Source organism: Lissotriton vulgaris, chromosome 1_1, assembly GCF_964263255.1.
Source record: "Lissotriton vulgaris chromosome 1_1, aLisVul1.2, whole genome shotgun sequence".
In the NCBI taxonomy this organism is placed as follows: Eukaryota; Metazoa; Chordata; class Amphibia; order Caudata; family Salamandridae; genus Lissotriton; species Lissotriton vulgaris.
The window spans coordinates 1,079,780,712-1,079,799,714 of NC_141685.1; the positions used below are offsets into that span (position 1 = coordinate 1,079,780,712).

Consider the following 19,003-nt stretch of genomic DNA (forward strand, 5'->3'; position numbering starts at 1 on the left):
GTAATATATCTCGGTTCAAGGAGATAATTGCTCCGGAGCACAGGAGAGTTCAGACCGAAGAACCCAACAACAGTGAACCAGACAGGGTGACGGATGAACTGAACCCAGCAGAAACCCGTGCGACTAGTCCCACAGACCCTGAGTTACCAGCTGACGCAACTGGCTAGCCATAAGTGGGGGCTAAACTGAAATTCTCATTATAGAATCTTCCCCACCCTCTCAGCGTTGACTCTCCTAACCTTTCTTCACCAATCAAATTCAAGATTATTACAACCTCAGGGGTACTTTAAACAAAAGAGTCTCTTTTAGAGTCAAATTGGCAATTTCCGTCTGAAACTCAATCAGAACATCACCCCTATTCTACCCATGAAACATTAACCATCACCCAAGAGAGCTGTAATCATGTCACACTTTGGGTTATCAACGGCTCCTTGTAACAGGACATGAGATCACCAACCTTAGATTTCCGTTTACAAATTAATGTTTTGAAGTGTGTCAGTCTAATCAGTTTAACTGAAAGGAAACAGAACTACAACTCCCATAAAGCACTGATTGGTGAACAGAAACCCAAGGACTGGAACCAAGCTGTCTGGGTGATATAAAGTCAAGCTAGTAACACTAGTAGTAGGACTAGGTCCTCTCTCTCCATTTCCTACATCAAACAGGAATGATAAAAGAAAACTAGACTGGCCAAACTGAGCAAAAGGGCTGCACACACTGCGCAAGCTTCAATCTAATCTGGGAAAAAGGGCCCGTTTACCTTTGCTCACACTTCCCTGGGAACCACCCACCAGTTGCATTCATCTCATTTTGTTCTTGGCAGAAAGACATTTGAGGATGGTGGAAATAATGATTTTACTAAGCCAAACGGATTTGAACTCGCCACTAATGTGCATAAGGGTTTTTGAGATCATTCCTCCTACAGGAAGTAGCTGAAGACATCATTTTTCAAAAGTCTGTTTCCTTTGAGATATAGTGGCTGCCTGTCTTCCACTCAGAAGTTCTGGTTCTAATCAGGCTGCTCCCCAGGCCATGTTCACTCTTAAGCAACTATTTTCAAGTTAAACGCAGAGGGCTCAAGAGGTGATAAAATGGCGCTGGCTAGGAGCAGAGACTTGCATTTGAGAGCCTCTCAATGTGTTTACTAGCTGGAAACAGTATTCCCACCAGTCATTGCCGAGGGTGGCCAAAAATGCTGCAAACTGTATGGGTATACTCTGCATGTACACAAGCAAGATAATGCTTTGTTGGTATACCCAAGCATAACAAAACGGGAAAATGCAAGGTTTAGTATCAGTCAATTGTCCAGCTCATGCAGGTAGCCAGGGAGTTCATACGCATGGCTAGATTTCATGTAGATTGCGTAGAGAGTTGATGTAGGTGCACCGGGCGGTCATGAAGGTGTCAAGGGAATTCATTCAGGTGGCTACAGTGTTCTTATAAGGTTATAGAGCTACCCTGGGTGCCCAGACAGTCCAGTGAGGTGCCCAAAGACCTCAACTCGGTGTCCAGAGAGTTTGCCCAGATGCCATGTTTTTTTATGCAGGAGTACAGAGTTAATGGAAATTCCAAGAGAGTTCATGTAGCCGTACAAAGAGTCGATGACGATGTCCATAGAACCTGTGCCCACATAGTTTATAAGGTTGTACAGAGAGTTCATGAAGGTGCCCAAAGGGTTTGTCCAGAGTCCTAGACAACCCAAATAGATGCACAGGGATTACATGATTTGCCTCAGAGTTGAGATGAGTGCCAAGTGCGGATGTGCATGTACCCAGAGACTTCCGGCAGTTGCACACAGAGGTTGTGCAGCTGCCCTAAGAAGTTAGGCAGGTATCCAAATAATTTGTGCAAGTGTCAAGAGAGTTCATGGAGGTGCCCAGAGACCTACTGCTGGGGCACAGATGGTTTGTGCAGATGACCATATAATTTATCCAGGTACCAATAGTGTTAATAGAGGTGCCCAGAGATTTCTTACACTCAAGAAAAATATGGTACAGTTGGATAGTGGCAAAACAGTGATTGGTGGTACTATTAAGCAATGAATCTAGGTCAGCAAATCCTATTTAAAAACTTGCTATGTTGATTATCCAGGACACGGAGTGCGGACTTACCTTTCCCCTCTTTTTCGTTTTGTGTGGTCTGGTCCTCAGCCTCTTTCTTCTTGTGTTCCAGTGAGCTAAAATCCCAAGCGTTGGAGATGTCCATAGAAATCTGGTGCCCTACAGGATGAGGACATATGGGTCGGAGGGGGGAGGGTGAGAGAGAGAGAGAGAGATAGGTCAATGTGGATCGATGGAGAAGCAGAGGGAAGAAACTAATTAAGAAAGGCAGGAGGAGGTGAATTACAAAAAAGTGAGAAGAGAGAAAGGAGGAACACCCGAAAAGACAGGAGCAATAGACAAAACACTAGGAATAAAGTGACATGGCAAAAGAAAGAGAGCGGCAATAGATGGGCATAGATATGAAGGACAGATAACAAAAGCAAGGACCACATAGTCTACACCAGGGCTCTTCAAACTGGGGGGCCTCAAGTGATCCCAGGGGGAGGGGGGGGGGGGGCGCCAGGCTCTTGCCAAAAAAAGCATTGTGATGATAACAGTCTTTTGTTTTAGGCTGGAAAAAATGAGCGGCACCAAGCTGCTCTGTAAGGGGCCATCACTAACATCTTTTGATATTTATATCCTCGCTGGGGTAAGGTGTCAAAAGGGAAGGGACTCCAAATATTCTTCAAACCTCCCACCCCCACTTATAATGGTCACATTGTGGATACTTGTATGTGCTAGTAAGGCCTGCCTGACCAGAATAGTCATGTATTTGATTGCATTTTAAAACACTAACAGAGCGTAACTGTAATGGTTAAATATGTATAGACATATTTAAACATTATCAATATAATAAAATAATTGTGAAAACTTCTGAGGGGGGCCTGATGATTTTTTTCCCCCACTGGGGGCGGGGGTGGGGGCAGCATTAAAAAGTTTGAAGACCACTGGTCTACACTCTTCCCATGTTTGTGATAGCAACTGTAAGAAACACTGCATATAGTTCCAATAAGAATTACATCCTTGCTTAGCCAAGCCCACCTCCTCTAGCTTTTCTGTGCCCCGAGGTAAGGACTGTTTGTGGCATAGCTTTCCTCTCCCTCCTCTACATCATCCATACCTGAGAAGCATCAACATGTTTAAAATCTCCATTCTTCCCTACAAATACTACAGATGTAAACCCTTGCATCTCTTTGGAACGTTTCTAATGCAGACTGTCACCTCTAAAACCGGAGACAACAATCCAGATAGGACCAATGATCCAGAGGCCAGCAGCCATGGGGTGAGCTCTGCTAACTTGTTTGGTGAAGCAATGAAGAAGCTTATTGGTGTTTCATATGATTCTTTGTGCCAGATGTCTGATAACGTTACCTTCCAAAATGGAGACGAGCCCTCAAATGCGACTTCCAGATCTACAGCATTCTGAACGTAGCCTCCACATATGGCAATATACAACTGGTGTAAAGTTCAGAAATAGACACGATACGCAATGTCTGATACCCGAAATTGGGCTAAACAGTCCAGATCTCATATTTTTCAACAAAGCTGAGAAATACAGGAGTTACTTGTGCTTCTATGTATGGAGGTTAAGCTAACCAGGAAACTCTTCTCACATACTCTACAGGGGCGCGTTGCCTCTCTGGCTCAATGTCTCACAGTTGTCCTGACTTCCTTACCTGCAATCCATTCCCAGAGGGTATTACAGATCAGAGTCCGGAAATCATCAGAACGGAACTGGCGACTAGAGTCGGGAAAGGACAAGCAAAAACAGCTATAGACTGCTTGGCTCATCAGAGAGGGGAAATTCTGCAAGACAAGAGGGAATGAAGGAAACATCCGTAATGCAGCACATCTAAATAGAAGAACTGAGGAATCTTGGACACATGGGAACAAGAGTACTAGGGATAACTCCTGCGTATGTGCACAGAGATTATATGTATGTGTGTGAAATTCGGAATATATATATATATATATATATATATTCCATTCACTTCGCTCGACGCTGCCGCATCCCAGTCATACTGCTTAGACTGGCTTTCAGAACGAACAAGTCAGACCCAAATTCTTGTGCCAAACAGTGTTTTATTCCATCAATGTAACAGAATAACACCCATGCAAATCCGCATGACGCGTTTCGCGTCTAGCCAGAGGCTTGATCACATGATGATATATATATATATACACACACACACACACACACATACACACACAAATATGTATAGAAGAACTGCAGAGACTTTATATGGGTATTAGAGCACTGAGGAGTACTTCTATTTGTGTTTAGGTACATTGTAGAGACCTAATGAATGTGAATTGATGCACTCAGAAGACCGCTGACATATGTGTATACGAGCAGCAAGGAGACGTTATGTGAAAAGGACTGCTCAGGAGACTGATTATATATGCTTAGAAACAATGAGACCTTATACATACATTCAGCAGCAATGAGGAAAACGTATATATCTGTATAATAATACTGAGAAAACCTCTTACATATGTGTATGGAAGCACCGAGGAGGCAATGAATACATGTGTGTAATGGAAAACTGAGGAAACCTCAACTTTATGCATATGGAGCACTGAGAAGACCTTGTGTGTGTGTATAGAAGCACTTAAGAGGCCTCATATCTGCGCTTAGGAACACAGAGGAGACCCCTTATGTATGTAAATATGAACACAGGGGAGACTGTATAGAGGTTTACCCTGTCATTATATGCATCTACAGTGGCAGCTCCTCCACCACCCTCAAAAGTTGAAAAATATAGCGATAATAAAACATGTTTATGTTTTTTTTTCAACTTCTCCCTACAGCATCGAGGGGGCGGGGCCATCGCGGAGCAGTCAGGAGAGGGACTGGTAGGCAGCACTGCTAGCAGTGCGCATGTAGGTTTGGGCAGCGGTCTGAGGCCGGCCAAACCCACATGTGCACTGAACTGTCTCAAACACCCGCTGCATTGCTGGGTTGAGGAGAGAAAAGGCAAAGTCCCAGCGCCCAGGCCAATCCTGATGCTGCTTTCTAACATGAAAGCAGCGTCAGGATTGGCTGGGAGCCGCTGCTGCAGCAAGGAAGGACACGGAGAAAGAAGAGTGTCGGGCGGCAGGCAGAAGGTAAGTGGTTTTAATTTCTAAATGTTTATATCCTTTTATCCTCCTTACCCCCACCTTCTCCTCGTCTGTCCCTGCCCCGCCAATATGTCCGCACAACAGCCAGTCCTGCCCAGCTGCCTAATTTCATTGAACTTATGTCCTGATGGAACTCATACTCACCCTCATTAAGGTGTCCCAGATGTGCCCTTTGTGGCCCTGCAGAAGGAGGTTCATGTAACTTTCGGCAACTCGGTCAAACAACAGAGTCTGACTCTTGTGGTCTGGCTGAAGGAGAGAAGAGTGAAGTAGATGTGCAAAATAGGAATCAGAACGTTTCTAATATCTTACAGGGAGACTGGGAACCTCACCTTCACAAAGGAGGCCTAGAGTCTCGCTCTCACACAAGCCTAAAAACGTCACCCTCACACAGGTCAACCCAGTGTCTCATTTTGAGGAATAAAAACATTCCCACTATACCATCTTCCCAACATTTCACCCTACACAAGATTTTAAATTGAGCCCCTCAATCAAGAAGCTGGAGTATCTTCCCTTCACACAGGGGGTACTAAGTGTCTCATCCAGCCATTCAAGCCAAAGAGTCTTTTTCTAAGAAACCACCAACCTTCTCACTTTTACCTGGTACTTGTGGAGAAAAATCCACCAAAAGCTGTTGAGCACAATATGTTCGACAGCTGGGGTGTTGAGAAACTTGAGAATTCCTTTTATGGAGCAAAACTAGAAGAGGAAAAAAAATGGAAAGAGGGAGGAGGGAAAGAAAGAGTTGGCATATATAAATGCATAAAAAACACATGAGGGATCAATGAACATGAAATCTACTTCTTTTCCTAGTCTATTAGCCCAGTATAGGGCCGTCCAGCTTGGTATCGCTCATATGCGGACAAGTTTGCAGGGAACATCGCAGTCAGTAGAGGTTTGTCCTTAAGGGCGGAGGGCTCCCTTCACCTTTTTGCAAACATGAAAAGCTCAGAAAAAAATGAGCACAGGTCATCCTGATAGAAATTCTTATGTTCAGGTCAGGCAGCCAGACACTGCACATGCGCTAAATTGCGTTGGTGTCTGTCTGCCCGAGTTGAACTTTGCCAGCTAAAGATTTCACAGCACCTGTGGGCATTACTTTTTAAGCCCGGCAAAGAGCTTGGAGGTCATCCCACTCATGACAAGGGGCACGTCACAGATAGACTTGGAACCGGGCGCTTTAGTTTTGAGCTCAGAAGTGCACAGAGCTGACTGTTCATCAGTGACATTTGTCACAAAGTGGGGTGAGTTCAGCAGTCCAACTGACCCCATCCCACTCTGTGATGAGTGAGGGACTGCTACCTCCTCTCAGGGTCTGACCCATAAAAAGTTCAGCCAATGAAAGGAGGTTTAGTGTCAGTCCTCCAGAAACAACTGAAGCTTCCCTCCTGCCACCTGAGATCCAGGCTGCAGACCAGTATATTAAAACAAAAAATGGTTGTGGGCATTTGTGTATATATATGAATGTATGTGTATTTGTGCCTGTGTGCTGTGAATGTGTGTGTACATGAGTATGTGCTTGTGAATGATGTATGCATGTGTGCACACTTGTGAATCCTTTATAGGCATATGGAATAGCGTGCATCAACAAGCGATAAATAAATACAAACCTTTGTCCTCCTCTATCCTTCTGCTATCATTCTATATCCAAATAACTGACTAACCTATCCACCACTTAAAATGTACTTGCATGTTTCACTATACTAATTCAACACTAATCCTCTATGGGTCCCAGAGTAGCGTGCTACCCACCGAAAAAGCGCATCAACGCCTCGTATGGGGTAGTGAGCGCTATATAAATGCAATTACAATACAATACAATGTAGATGGGTAACTTTGAGTGTGTGTAAGAGTGCGGCCCACCTGCCTGCTCCCCACCCACTTGAATTACCGGCGGCCAGTGGAACATTGGTAGATGTTCTTAAACCCACAATGCCACTGAAAGACTGCTATGGCTAGAGACAATCTTAGTCTCACATCAGCTATTCATTTTAGAGATACAGAGCCTGATGGACATGTTACTGTGTCACAACATGACAGATATCCTGTTCGCCTTATCAAGCTTATACTTGTAATGCGGTGGACAGGATACCAGTCACGTTGTGAAAATTAAATAAAGGTGCATAATACAGGGGAGTTAAGTCATATGTCCGACACTTGTTGGAAAGGCTTGGAGGCCTCTGGTCCCCCAGCCTTCCAGGGGTGTCAGTGCCACATACAGATGTTCTATTTTTTATTAGTTTTGGCTGTGCTGGTGCACGAAGGAAAGATTATTACTTTAGTGTAGATCAAGCACTCTTCACATCCCTGAAAGCATTATTTATTTACAAAGAGGCAGACGGGGTAAGTATTTGCTTGCTGCCACTTCATTCTGCACCCAGCACACCCTTCTACAAAATTAAAGATTTGGGGCCTAACTGCCAAATCCCTAGCCAATGCTACAAACTGATTTTAAACCACGCCATTTGGCGAAGAGTATTTTTATGAGGGCAATTTGAAGATCATTCCTGAACTGCTTTGTACAATCAATGTTAACGGGTGCAGGCCTTTAAGGGCCCATCCTGCCCACCCTTTAAACACTTTTTTTCCAGCAGACTTATGGCGTTCTACTTCATACTCTCCTGCAAGAGTTTTATTTATTTATGCTAGGTTTTTGTATTGCGCTGTGTGTACCTTTGGTTCCCTCAGAGTCCAAAGGAGATAGGAGTAGAGTGCTATCTGATGAAGGTGATGAAGGGTAGACTCTGGCCAGTTCCACAGGGCACAAGCCCCAAAACTGATGTTTTGTGATCGGGACCCTCAGAGTCCATTTGGAAAGCGTGTTTGAGTATATCAGGATTTTAGCCATTTTTGGAACCTCATGCGATTCAGTTTGGATGTCAGGGAAGGACTTAAAGCATTCCACAATCTCGTTGTTGTACTACACAGAATCCGCCTGTGTTTTATCCACTTTAAATATCTCACGGCTCAACTATGGCCAATGAAAGGTTAGCACTGACCTTCATGATGCCGGAATAGCTCTTCACAACAATGAAGCCCTTGTCATCCCCGGATCATCTACCCTAGTCCTTCCTCTCCATCACTGGCTCCCTCTCGGGGTTCTACACCAAACCATGGAACATCTCCTCAGAGCCCACACTCTTTAAACCCGGTTCATTTCCCTCAGGACCTTCACTCCCCACCACTTGCTCACCTCCCCCACCAAACTTCCTTCAGAGGGCTCTCTTACCCCATCAGCCCACATCCCTCATGGTGCTTCCACCCTACTATCCCATATTCTATAGCCGGTTCACTTACCTCAGGGCTCTCGATCTCCAGCACCAGCTCACCTGCCAAGTGAACATGATCCCCACCCCCAACACACCTGCTAAGCACCTTCCCTATCCACCAATTGCTCACCTGCTCAAGGTACTCACTCTCCAGCTCCAGCCCACCTGCTAGGGGTCCTCATGCCTCACCTCCTGCACATTTCCTATGGCGCATCCTAGCGACATCACCAGGTCAGCATCTCAGAGTCCTCATTCCGCATCACAGCCTACCTCTGCCATGGTCCTCTCTCCCAGTCACTGGCTTACCTTTGACAGGGACCTCCTCCATCATCATATACTCCCCTCCCAGACTCCTCCCTATTCCCACTATTGGCTCACTGCCATCTGGATTCTTGCTATCTTCTTTCATTATTCTGCAGTACAGTATCTCTCTCCTAGTATACCCTCCCCACCTCTTCTCTCTCTCTCCCTTTCTTCTACTTATCTAGCCCCTGCATGCGTGTGAACGCAAAGGCTTCTTCATTTACAAAAGTATAATCGTTGGGCTTTGCCAGTTTGCTTTGTATTGCTATCGGAGTGGAGCGGTGCGTGACAGAAAAAAACACTCCTGAGAGCAAGCGCAGCCAAATAGTTGGTGCCAGCACACATTGCCTTCCAGCTCATTCCAGCTTTCCTCAAGCACCCTTATGTCTGCACCGTCAGACCAACACTCTGTTCCATGCCCAATCTCAATAATTCTGAAAATATATTTGCAGGAACCCCATGAGCTCATGCATTACATGCCAGACCTTGCACCGAGTCCTTTTAAAGGCGGCCGCCACATTCTCAAGAACTATGCTCAACAGTGCCCCATTTGGCAAGGGAGTCGGGCCGTCTTCCAATAATCCAGGGAACCGCTGTATTTCCACCAACTTCGGGAGTTGTATCAATTTCTATGACAAGAAGAAAGAAAGGTCTGGAATTGAAGTGAAGTTTGCCCAAGTCCTTGGAGTCGATCATTGACTCCTAAGGAGATGAAAGGACATGCAGGAAAATCTAAGATGAGGGTCTAAGTTTTTAGGGAAAAGTCTGGTGTTATGTTCTCACCTTCCTTGCAACTTGCTTTGAGGGAGGGTATTTTGAGGAATCCATCTTGTGCATAGACCTTTCATATTTCTGTGCAAATGTTCGCAGCTCCTGTCGATCTCTTTCTAGAAAAAATCAGAACATAAGAGCCAGATCATTTACAGAGAGCTTGACTGCAAATTTAGACAGAATACTGATGCGGAGAAAAAAACGAAATAGCCTATTAACTCCTCTGCACAGCCCAGTCTGGCAGCCAGAGGTTCTGCAAGAGCTTATCCATGTGGATGCCTTCTCCCTGGCCCTGCAGGCCTTCAATTAGAACTAGACTGTCAAGAAATGTATTAATAGCCCTGTAGACTAGTGTGTCTCTGGGTTCCCTGTAATGGAATCTCAGGATCTTGGATAGAGAATAATGATATTTGAGAGAGAACATCAACAATATGTATGTGGCAGGATTTGACTGGCACATGCAGACAGCCAAGATGGGGGTAATGCCAGAATTTAGCCAAGAATGTTAGACCCCAATGTGAAATTTTCATAGTCCGAAAAGCACTGGAGCTAGGGATAAAGGAGGATGTGACAGATACTCGGAGGGGATGTGAGGAACCTTTGATGTCTTATAGACCAGCCCCAGCAGGCAGACTACAGTCTGCTAATCACAAGTCGTCCATGCCCGCCCTGTAAGTGCTTCTTTTCTTGCCTCTGGTCATCGCTTGAGCTGTGAGCCTTCTTCTTGCGCATTCACCATCCTTCGCTGACTCCTGAGTGAGAGTCTCTGGTGCAGAGGGATTCACCTGACCACCTTGTGCCTGGATCATAGTTAAGAAAGAAATGTGGGTTATTGCTGTGGAGCACGGCTTGCTGTCTTAGTTTCACTTCATGTTTTGCTTTGTATGCTGTTGTTTTTACAAAAAACAAGGGAACCCAAAAGGTATAGTGTAGGGACCTTGGGCAGTATCATGTTATAGAAAACAATGGTCCCTATTTTCAGAGGAAGCATCACTTATATACAATAATCATACTCTAAATAGGTAGTATGCCTTTTGTCCAGCCGGACAAGCATTTATTTTGCAAATATATATAAAATTCAATTGTTAGAAACATTCAACGACAAGTGGGCACAGCTGTGACCCACGAAACAGTGAGACAACAAAACGAAGCACAGAATGCCCAAAGGGCAAAGTGAAATACGTCTGTACACTCCTATTTGAAAGTTTTAACAGACTAAGATCATTTTCTTATACACCATTGCACATTACAATATTGCATAGTCATATTGCATATGGCGTTTCCTGAAGCCGGACCAGCCATCGAGCTCCTGATCTTGAAACTGTGCGATTGCGCACTTGTAAGGAATCCCCATCTCGACTATCCAAGTGGACTCCCGAACTAATACGATCCCTATCAGCTGGCTAACCGCCCCTTGTGACCCCGAACTATCGCGCCCGCTTCTGATCCAACTTGCAGTAATGCGATTTAGGCATAGTGCAATTGTAAATTCATAAAGACAACAATGAAATATAATGTTGTCCTTAGGATGATGCCCAGTATCTAGTGGTGGCATCGAAACGTCGCGAAAGCCAAAAAAACGCCATATGCAATAGGACTATGCAATATTGTAATGTGCAATGGTGTATAAGAGAATGATCTTAGTGTGTTAAAACTTTCACTTCCCCAAGCATGGATTGCACTCCATTCCAAAAGGGGGGCTAATGCCCCACAAGACCACACTATATATAGCAAATCTCATCCTCCCCCTGGCACTACAGGCTCCTTGAGGAGGGCACCAACCCCTATCTTCATAGTCTATATCTCGTCCAGTTATCTTACTTGGACAGGCCCAGATCCGATGCCCATGCCTCCCACAGATTTGGGAATGTGTCAGGAGTGTTGGTCGCCAAGACTATTTAAATCTGTGAAATCTTATGAGGACCTAGGTCTTACCCTAGTATTTTGTTCTCTAGGGTACTGGTTAATAGTGTGTGATGTAGTAGAAGGTACCGGAAAAATTGGCTGTGCTGGAGATTAAATTCGGATTGAGGTTAACAAATGATTTCATAGTGGTGCCTTGCATCACATTCTCCAACCAGGAGATTCCTTGGTGTCCCAGCTGCGAAATTATCTCAGTTGGCTCACCAGGGGGAGCTGGCTCCTCTGCCATAAGGGAGTACCCTCTGAGAGCCTGTCTTTCCACCATGGTGATTTCACTGTGGCGTACCAGGTCTGTAACATTACTATTGTAGCTGGTGAGGGATCTAGTGTGTTTACCGCCGTAAATGAGGTGACAAGCCTTGCACTGCCCGCAGTTCAGTGGCAAAAGCTGTGTTGTTCTCATTGTTGTGCCACCATTCATGAAGGATTGTTAATTGTGTGGCTCTATTATATAATGCCATATCTGCCATTGCTATTCCTCCATCGTATGTGAATTTGTAGCATTTGTTCAATGTGATTCTGGACCACCACCCTTCCATAATAATCCCACATGTTCCCTTCCAGTTTAGTGAAGAACTTCTAGAGTAGCGGGTATGGATAATTCTGCAGCTGATAAAGAATCCGGGGAGTGAGACCATCTTGAAAATGGCTGATCGGTCTAGGAGTGATAGGGGTAGGGCCAACTAAAATGAAATATTTGCGTCAAAGCCATCAAGAGGGGTTGAATTGTGCTATGCCAGGCCTTCTGAGGTTCTGGGGAGACAGAAACTCCCAGGTTTCAGGAATCATCTTCAGCGCTACTAATGATGCCAGCCCAGAGTTTATACCCAATGACATAAGGAGGGCATGATCTTGTTAAGGCTTAAACTCTAAAAAAGTGCCAAATATACTAAAGATCTGCAACAGGCGAGGACCAGACCACTGCAGATCTTCCAAAAAAAACATGTCATCAGCATAGAGTGTTATTCTATTCTCTACCCTGGTGCCCATTCGAATCGCATGATTTGCACATCAATTTGAACCCAATGTGCAAACGGTTCTATTGCAAGGGCAAAGAGGGGCGGGGAGAGGGATCATCCCCGTCAGGTTCCTCTGCTAATCATATAGTCGTCTGAAGTGGTTCTAAAGACCCTGACAAGGGATCTGAGGTGAGTGTGCATGATATTAATTTATAAGCAGAATCTAGGTCCCATATTTTATTTCTTCATAAGGGGGGAAGAGATAGTGCCAAATTATTGAAGGCTTCTTCGATGTCCGCTACAAACAGTGCCAATGGGCCTTTCAATTTGCTGCTCCTGGCTAGGGCAGTGAAACCTGTCTGATACTGTGACATACGTCTCTGCATAAAGCTGAATTGATCTTGTGGCACAAGTGTAGTCATAACTGTGGTTAGGCGATTCTCCAGGGCCTTCGTCAATATCTTGGCCTAAATATTAAGTAGGGAATCTAGCACATTTGATAGATTATTGAAACCATAGCGCGATATGATTTCATAAAGTCAATGGGCACACCATGTAAGTTATTCTGAAACAATTACAGACAAAAATCTCAAAAACCCCCATTTTGAAGTGGAACAAACTCTTTTTGCATTTTCAGTTTTCGTTGGTCTCTAGTTTTGGCAAGGAGCCAGGACTGGTCTAAAGTATGAAGATTGGCTTTACTTACAGGTAACGCAGTACGAATCGAACCTATGTGGCCTTTACAGCTCAGATGTGTAGAGTCTGAAGAATTTCAACAATGAATATCAAGAATAAAGTAGATGGAAAGGAGTCTGGTGTCAGAGGAGAAAGTAAATGTGATATGCAATGAGGGTTGATAAGAAGACGCTCTGCCTCCAGTCTAAAGAATGTCTAAATATGCTTGCAGGGTACGCTTCAAACCAACCCTGTTCGAGAAAAACTAGAAGGGGCGATTATGCGCATGTTGTTATGTTGCATATAAAAATTGGAACGCCCTTCCTTGCTCCCTGAAGGATACCTCTTACCACCTTCATTTTAGAAAACTACAGAAAACTTTGTTATTCGACTAAACATTTGTCTTTTTTCACTGATTCCTGTTTAATTTGGTTACAGGACACTCTTCTATGCAATAGAGCACTTTATCAATATTAACAAAATAACTTTGTGAATGCATTATTAGATTACATATAACTTTCTTGATGTAAGATTAACATAATTAATTAAGCAAAATACTCACGTTTAATATGATGTATACTATTAGTATCATAATAATTAAATGACTAGCACAATGTAAAAATACACTAACGCTCCATAGTAGCAAGTAGATACATTGTTTTATCATTTTTAAGAATAATTTCTGCCTAGGTACAGATTATTACAACGGTAATGAAATGTGACATTATGGATTAAATGTACATTGTACCTTATTATTAGTATTTTTCACTTTAATCAGACATCTCTGTGAATAAATGAGAACTTTAATATTTTGTTTTTTCTGTTACTTCCCACCCTCTTGGCGTTTCCAAGCTAAAATGTGGAAGATGTTTGCCACATGTTTTTGAAGGATTCAAATGAGTAATTTCCCATTCCGTGGTGAAGGAAAAGTTACGTTGAGCCTGTTGAGGCAATTGTGCAGGGGAGTAATTATGCATTTTACTAGAGAGGAGGCTGGTACTGCGTCTTCATCGGAATGGTGTATGGTTTAGGTCAAATTTACTCTGGCTTCTTTGAATCCATCTAATGTTAAGGAGAAGCTGGCAGTAGGTCGGATCTTTGAAAGACTCTCTCTCCTGAAAGGTTCTGAAGGTGGTGTGACGATGCAATGCATGCCTTTACTATGCAGATGCCTTTACCACTCATTGTAAATATACAAAGGTAAGTGAAACCGCAATATTATATATTTAAAACCTGCCTTTACTACCCATCCCTCAACCCTAAAATTACCCTCACCACTGCCCACCCCTAAAACCCCTTGATGTACCCTTACCACCCCAAACCCTAAAATAACCCTTACCATACTTTACCACTATCCACCCAAACCCTACATTTACACTTGCCACCCTTTTACCATTTCCTACCCCTAAACCCTAGAATTACCACACCACCCTTTACCCCTACCCACACACAAAATTACCCTTATTACCGCTAATCCCTAAAATTGCCCTTACCATCCTTTACCACCAACAACCCCTACACCACGGCATAAATATATATATATACACTTACCAATACTTCCCATGCATGGTAAAGGCACAAACACTTCCCTTGGTGGGAAAGGCATGCATAGTAAAGGCTGTGGGGTTAAAGGCATTGCGTAGTAAGGGCAGCATTGTATAGACTGTTTCCCATTCTGAGGCACCACTAAGTTGTGGGGGCTTTTGCCATACCATCTGCAACAATTTTCAAAAGTTATTTTGTAAGTGTTTTTTTTTGTCAGAAATGGACACATTTAGTCCTAATATTTGTTTTGGTATTACAGGTTTCTGTGTGAACTTTTCATACATATTTTTTTTGCATAAATACTTAGGGCCTGATTCCCAGTTTATAAGTTATTTAACGCACCTGGTAAATAACGATACCATGGTGTACGGGTTTTATTGGGCGCAATAAATACCACCTACTACGAGTTTGAGGTTAATGACATGCAGATTTTGCTGTTTAACGCACCAAAATCCTTATGATATGGTAATTACTGTACGCCTCCCCCCCCCCCATTACATTTTGGCATGTTTGACCTGGCAAAATTCAACGAAGGTTGAGGTATTTAACACATCTGATAATTATTGGAAGCGATAAATACCTTCGAACTCATAATTCCGACCCATGTGTAAACAGGGGTTTACGAATGGGTTGGAACTAACCCACCACTCGTAATCAGACCCTAAATGTACGTCCTTTGAAAACAATTGGTCTGTCATTTCACACTGAAAGACTCTTGGATCCTGTACAACCACAAGGCCGTCCTTTATGGTTTAATTGCAAGTTCTGCATGAACTTTGTTGTGTTGGGTTATATGTATCTGTAATTGTAACTACTCACTGGATCCTCATTGCTGCAAGTCTTCAGCTGTAACTCCAGATGGGCAATCTTTTGGTTCACTGTCATCATGGAGCCAATCAGGAACGCTGAGGGAAGTAAGGAGTTAAGGAACCTGTGACATGACTAACAATAGTCATTGTAACTCAGTTCCCTACGCTGTATTCCAGTAGCTATTTCACTATTGTCTAGAGTCTTATCAATATGGGTATAATATTACACTATAAGGCTGCATATATGCATTACACTGCTCATAGGACCCTGCGCCTCTAGCTATTACACTGCCCTAGAGGGTTTTATATGTAGGTTTATTACACTGTCCCTAGGTCTATGGTCTTATTTCTGAGGTTCCTGCACTACCATTGATGGCCTTGGTCATGTGGTTATTACACTACCCATGAATACTTCTTTATGTAATTATTAGCTGCCTCCTGGAGCCTTCCTCCAGTAGAGATTACACTGTCACTGGACCTTATACCTATGGTTATGAAACTGCTCTAAGGCTTTGGTCCTGTGTGATTACACCTCAATCTGTGCCCCTATTCTTGAAGTTAAACTGCTGTCCCCAGGGTCAGATACCTGTACTTATCACTTTGCCTCTTTTGCTTTGTTCCTGTAGCTATCACACTGCCATCTTGAACCCCGTCTCTTCAGTTAGTACATTGTCCCAGTGTCTTATTCACATTGTCTATCCCCTTTCCCCCGCATCTTAGAGGTTTCACTCTAGTTATAAGGAAGTTTCACATTCGGGGTATTCTGCGCTCCTTTTCTCATCTCCCACCATGTATATATTGCACAAGAACTCAGCTTCGTGACAGGATACGCGCTGGGGGCTCCAGCACGCTGCGGCGCACTGACTCCCGCAGCCTCTCCTGTGCCAGAGGATTATCCTGCAGATCCTCCTGGTACAGGGCCATCGGCGAAGCCAGGCGATTGATGGAGTCCATAGTGACTGGTTTCTGGCGCCTGCCAAGAAAGGGACATAACTTTCAGTTAGTATTAATAAATATACCGTTTTTTCTCATATACTAACAAAACCTGTCCACCTCACATCAGCCTCATGGACACAGACTTGCACATAATATTAATAACCTACTTTCTCTTCCATGCTCACGTATAAACGATCCATCCTAATTAAATAACTTTACCACATACTTCTCGAAAATCACAATGATTAGAAACACCCTGATCAAACTTCTTTAACCTCTACCACCCTCTTGTACGAATCGTCGATGGGAGCACACTGCTAGCCTCTCCGCCGGATCGCCCCTCTGCATTCTGGTATATGCAGTGCGTATGATTTGAAGAGTTGGGAAAAAGTTCATGAGTGTTTCACCAAGGTTGGTGCAAGTAAGTACTTGGTATTTCCAGTATCTCTAGACACGAGACATGGCTCGTGTTTCAGGATCATATCCCTCATTAGTTGAGAAAAGTTCTGGGGTAGCAGAGAAGGCCACCAAACAACCGTCACAGGCCTCATTGCCTCTCAGGCTCGCAGGTGCGTCTCCAAAAGCTCGTCAGCTTGGTGGCTCACAGGAGCCCTATAACAAGAATCAACGATGGGAGCACACTGCTAGCCTCTCCGCCAGATCGCCCCCTCTTGTACCCTCACTTTACCCCAATTCTAATCAGCTATGCTCCCACACTTTGACACTACATCTCCAACCAAACTAATTAGCATAATGAATACAGCAAAGCCATATTCTGCACCACTCGACCCTTTCTGTCATTGAACCTCAAAGCTCTCACACTCTCGCCCAGCTTTCTTCTTTACTTTGAGGGAGGGAAGGGCATCATGACTGACTCGAGCCTTCTCCGCCTGTGAGTCTTGGCCCCTATCCACCATCAATAATAGTAATACATAATATATTAAACTCTGCGCATCCGCATGTATTCTATCCATACATTCTTTTTTTTTTTTTAGAGTTTTATATAGCACAAGCTAGACCTGAAGATATTGGGTATCAGGGCGCTTTACATAGCACCAGTTTCGTTACACAAGGACACATTCATTTTTGTTAGGCACTGGGAGATTACGTGATTTGCCCAGAATCACAGGATGTTGAGCGTCGTTGCCAAGACTCAAACTCGGTTCTCCAGCTTCGATGTTGACCGTTCTAGCCGCAAGGCTACATATTCTCCCCAAATATCACTCATATGACCACAATTAAAAACCAAGCATTTGCAATGCAATCTTTCTCGCATTTGTGAAAGTTAGAGCTCTTGACACTGAAAATTAAAATCATATTTGCATAGCGCTATTTCCATGCCTATGACCTTGCAGCGCTGGAGAACCAGAACATGGGTTATGAGGGAGGTGAGACGAGTAATATGCTGCCTGGAAGAAAAAAAGTCACAACATCCTGGAAAAAGCAATCACTGATAGGGAATGCAAAATAAGGTAAAGCATGTGAAATGTAAGCAAGAACAACATGGTTCCCTTAACACTTTTATACTTATTACTGAGAAATGATTTCTAGTTTTTTTTTGCCTAAAAAGTTAAAAACATGGCTACAGGGCCCGGGATGGACCCGTTTTAAAGTCCATTGCTTATATCCTGACAAAATGTAAGTAGTATTGGTTTAAAAGGACCACATCCCTGAACACGGTACACATTTTATAAACTAAAATAAGGAAACCACTGATAAGGATCACATAAAATGTTTTCCACTCTACGCTTCAACCAGGTATTGCAGTACCACCAGAAATGGTGGACCCCCACACTCCGAGGCAAACAATGTTGTTCAAAGAAAGATGAGAAAAAAAAAGTATTGCTTCACTGGCAAACTCTGTATAGTGGCGCTAATGTGTGTGGAAGTGAATAAAACCAATCTGGCCACTCTGCAACCACTCTGACTTGCTTTATTTCGTGTTTTATTTATTTTTGTATTTTGAAACATTTTTTCCTCTCCGTTCCGAAGCTGCACTTTGGAATACAAAAATGTCAGAAAAAGATGACATTTACAAAGAAGTGTCTCTTTCTTTGTTGGATTAATTTCACAGGGGAACAAATAAAGGAAAGGAGAAGAAAGAGATAGTAATTCACAGGTTTCAGCAAGTGAGGAGGAGCGAAACAAAAAGCGAGAGAAGAAGCAGGAGAGTTGGGGGGCGGCTACCAGCAGCATGGCCGGAGAAGTCAACACTGTAGGGAAGTGGGTGGTGTGAGATCAGTGTGGTGAAGAGGAGGGGGTGGGCTTCATCATATTCAGAAGGGGGGCCACTACACCGTGCTGATGTGCTCAATGTGATCGACTAGTGGACCAAAGGCGTGCATTATGATTAAACATATACAAATAAATAAAACATTCTTGCTTGTGGATTTAAGAGTTTAGACGTCTTTTTTCTGTCAACGAGGCACATGTACCATTTGGGGGGGGGGGGCCAGCGGTTACAGCACCCGTTTTCTGTGCTACCACGACACAACCTTAAACAAAATACAAAAATCAAATGCGGTAGGCAAGGTGGGGTTGGGGAGGCAGAGGACATGTGTCATCCTTTCTGTGGCACTGTTGAAGCAGTAGCTAAAGCTCATCTTTGTATCCCAAAGGAGGGGATTACCCACTGTATGCAGCATGAG

General features: G+C 43.8%; 1 protein-coding gene across 1 annotated transcript in view; it reads right to left on the reverse strand.

The window, feature by feature from the left end:
* The window catches only part of FAM227A (family with sequence similarity 227 member A), an 86,729-nt gene that overhangs the window by 61,447 nt on the left and 6,279 nt on the right, over positions 1 to 19,003 (reverse strand). Inside the window, exons 2-10 of the mRNA XM_086963354.1 lie at positions 16,250 to 16,392; positions 15,430 to 15,515; positions 10,200 to 10,308; positions 9,521 to 9,624; positions 9,223 to 9,366; positions 5,766 to 5,864; positions 5,310 to 5,414; positions 3,719 to 3,848; positions 2,112 to 2,219 (exon numbers count right to left, since the gene is read on the reverse strand). Of these exons, the coding sequence (XP_086819480.1) occupies positions 2,112 to 2,219; positions 3,719 to 3,848; positions 5,310 to 5,414; positions 5,766 to 5,864; positions 9,223 to 9,366; positions 9,521 to 9,624; positions 10,200 to 10,308; positions 15,430 to 15,515; positions 16,250 to 16,373 (1,009 nt within the window). The 5' untranslated portion in view covers positions 16,374 to 16,392. The remainder of the gene's footprint in view (positions 1 to 2,111; positions 2,220 to 3,718; positions 3,849 to 5,309; positions 5,415 to 5,765; positions 5,865 to 9,222; positions 9,367 to 9,520; positions 9,625 to 10,199; positions 10,309 to 15,429; positions 15,516 to 16,249; positions 16,393 to 19,003) is intronic.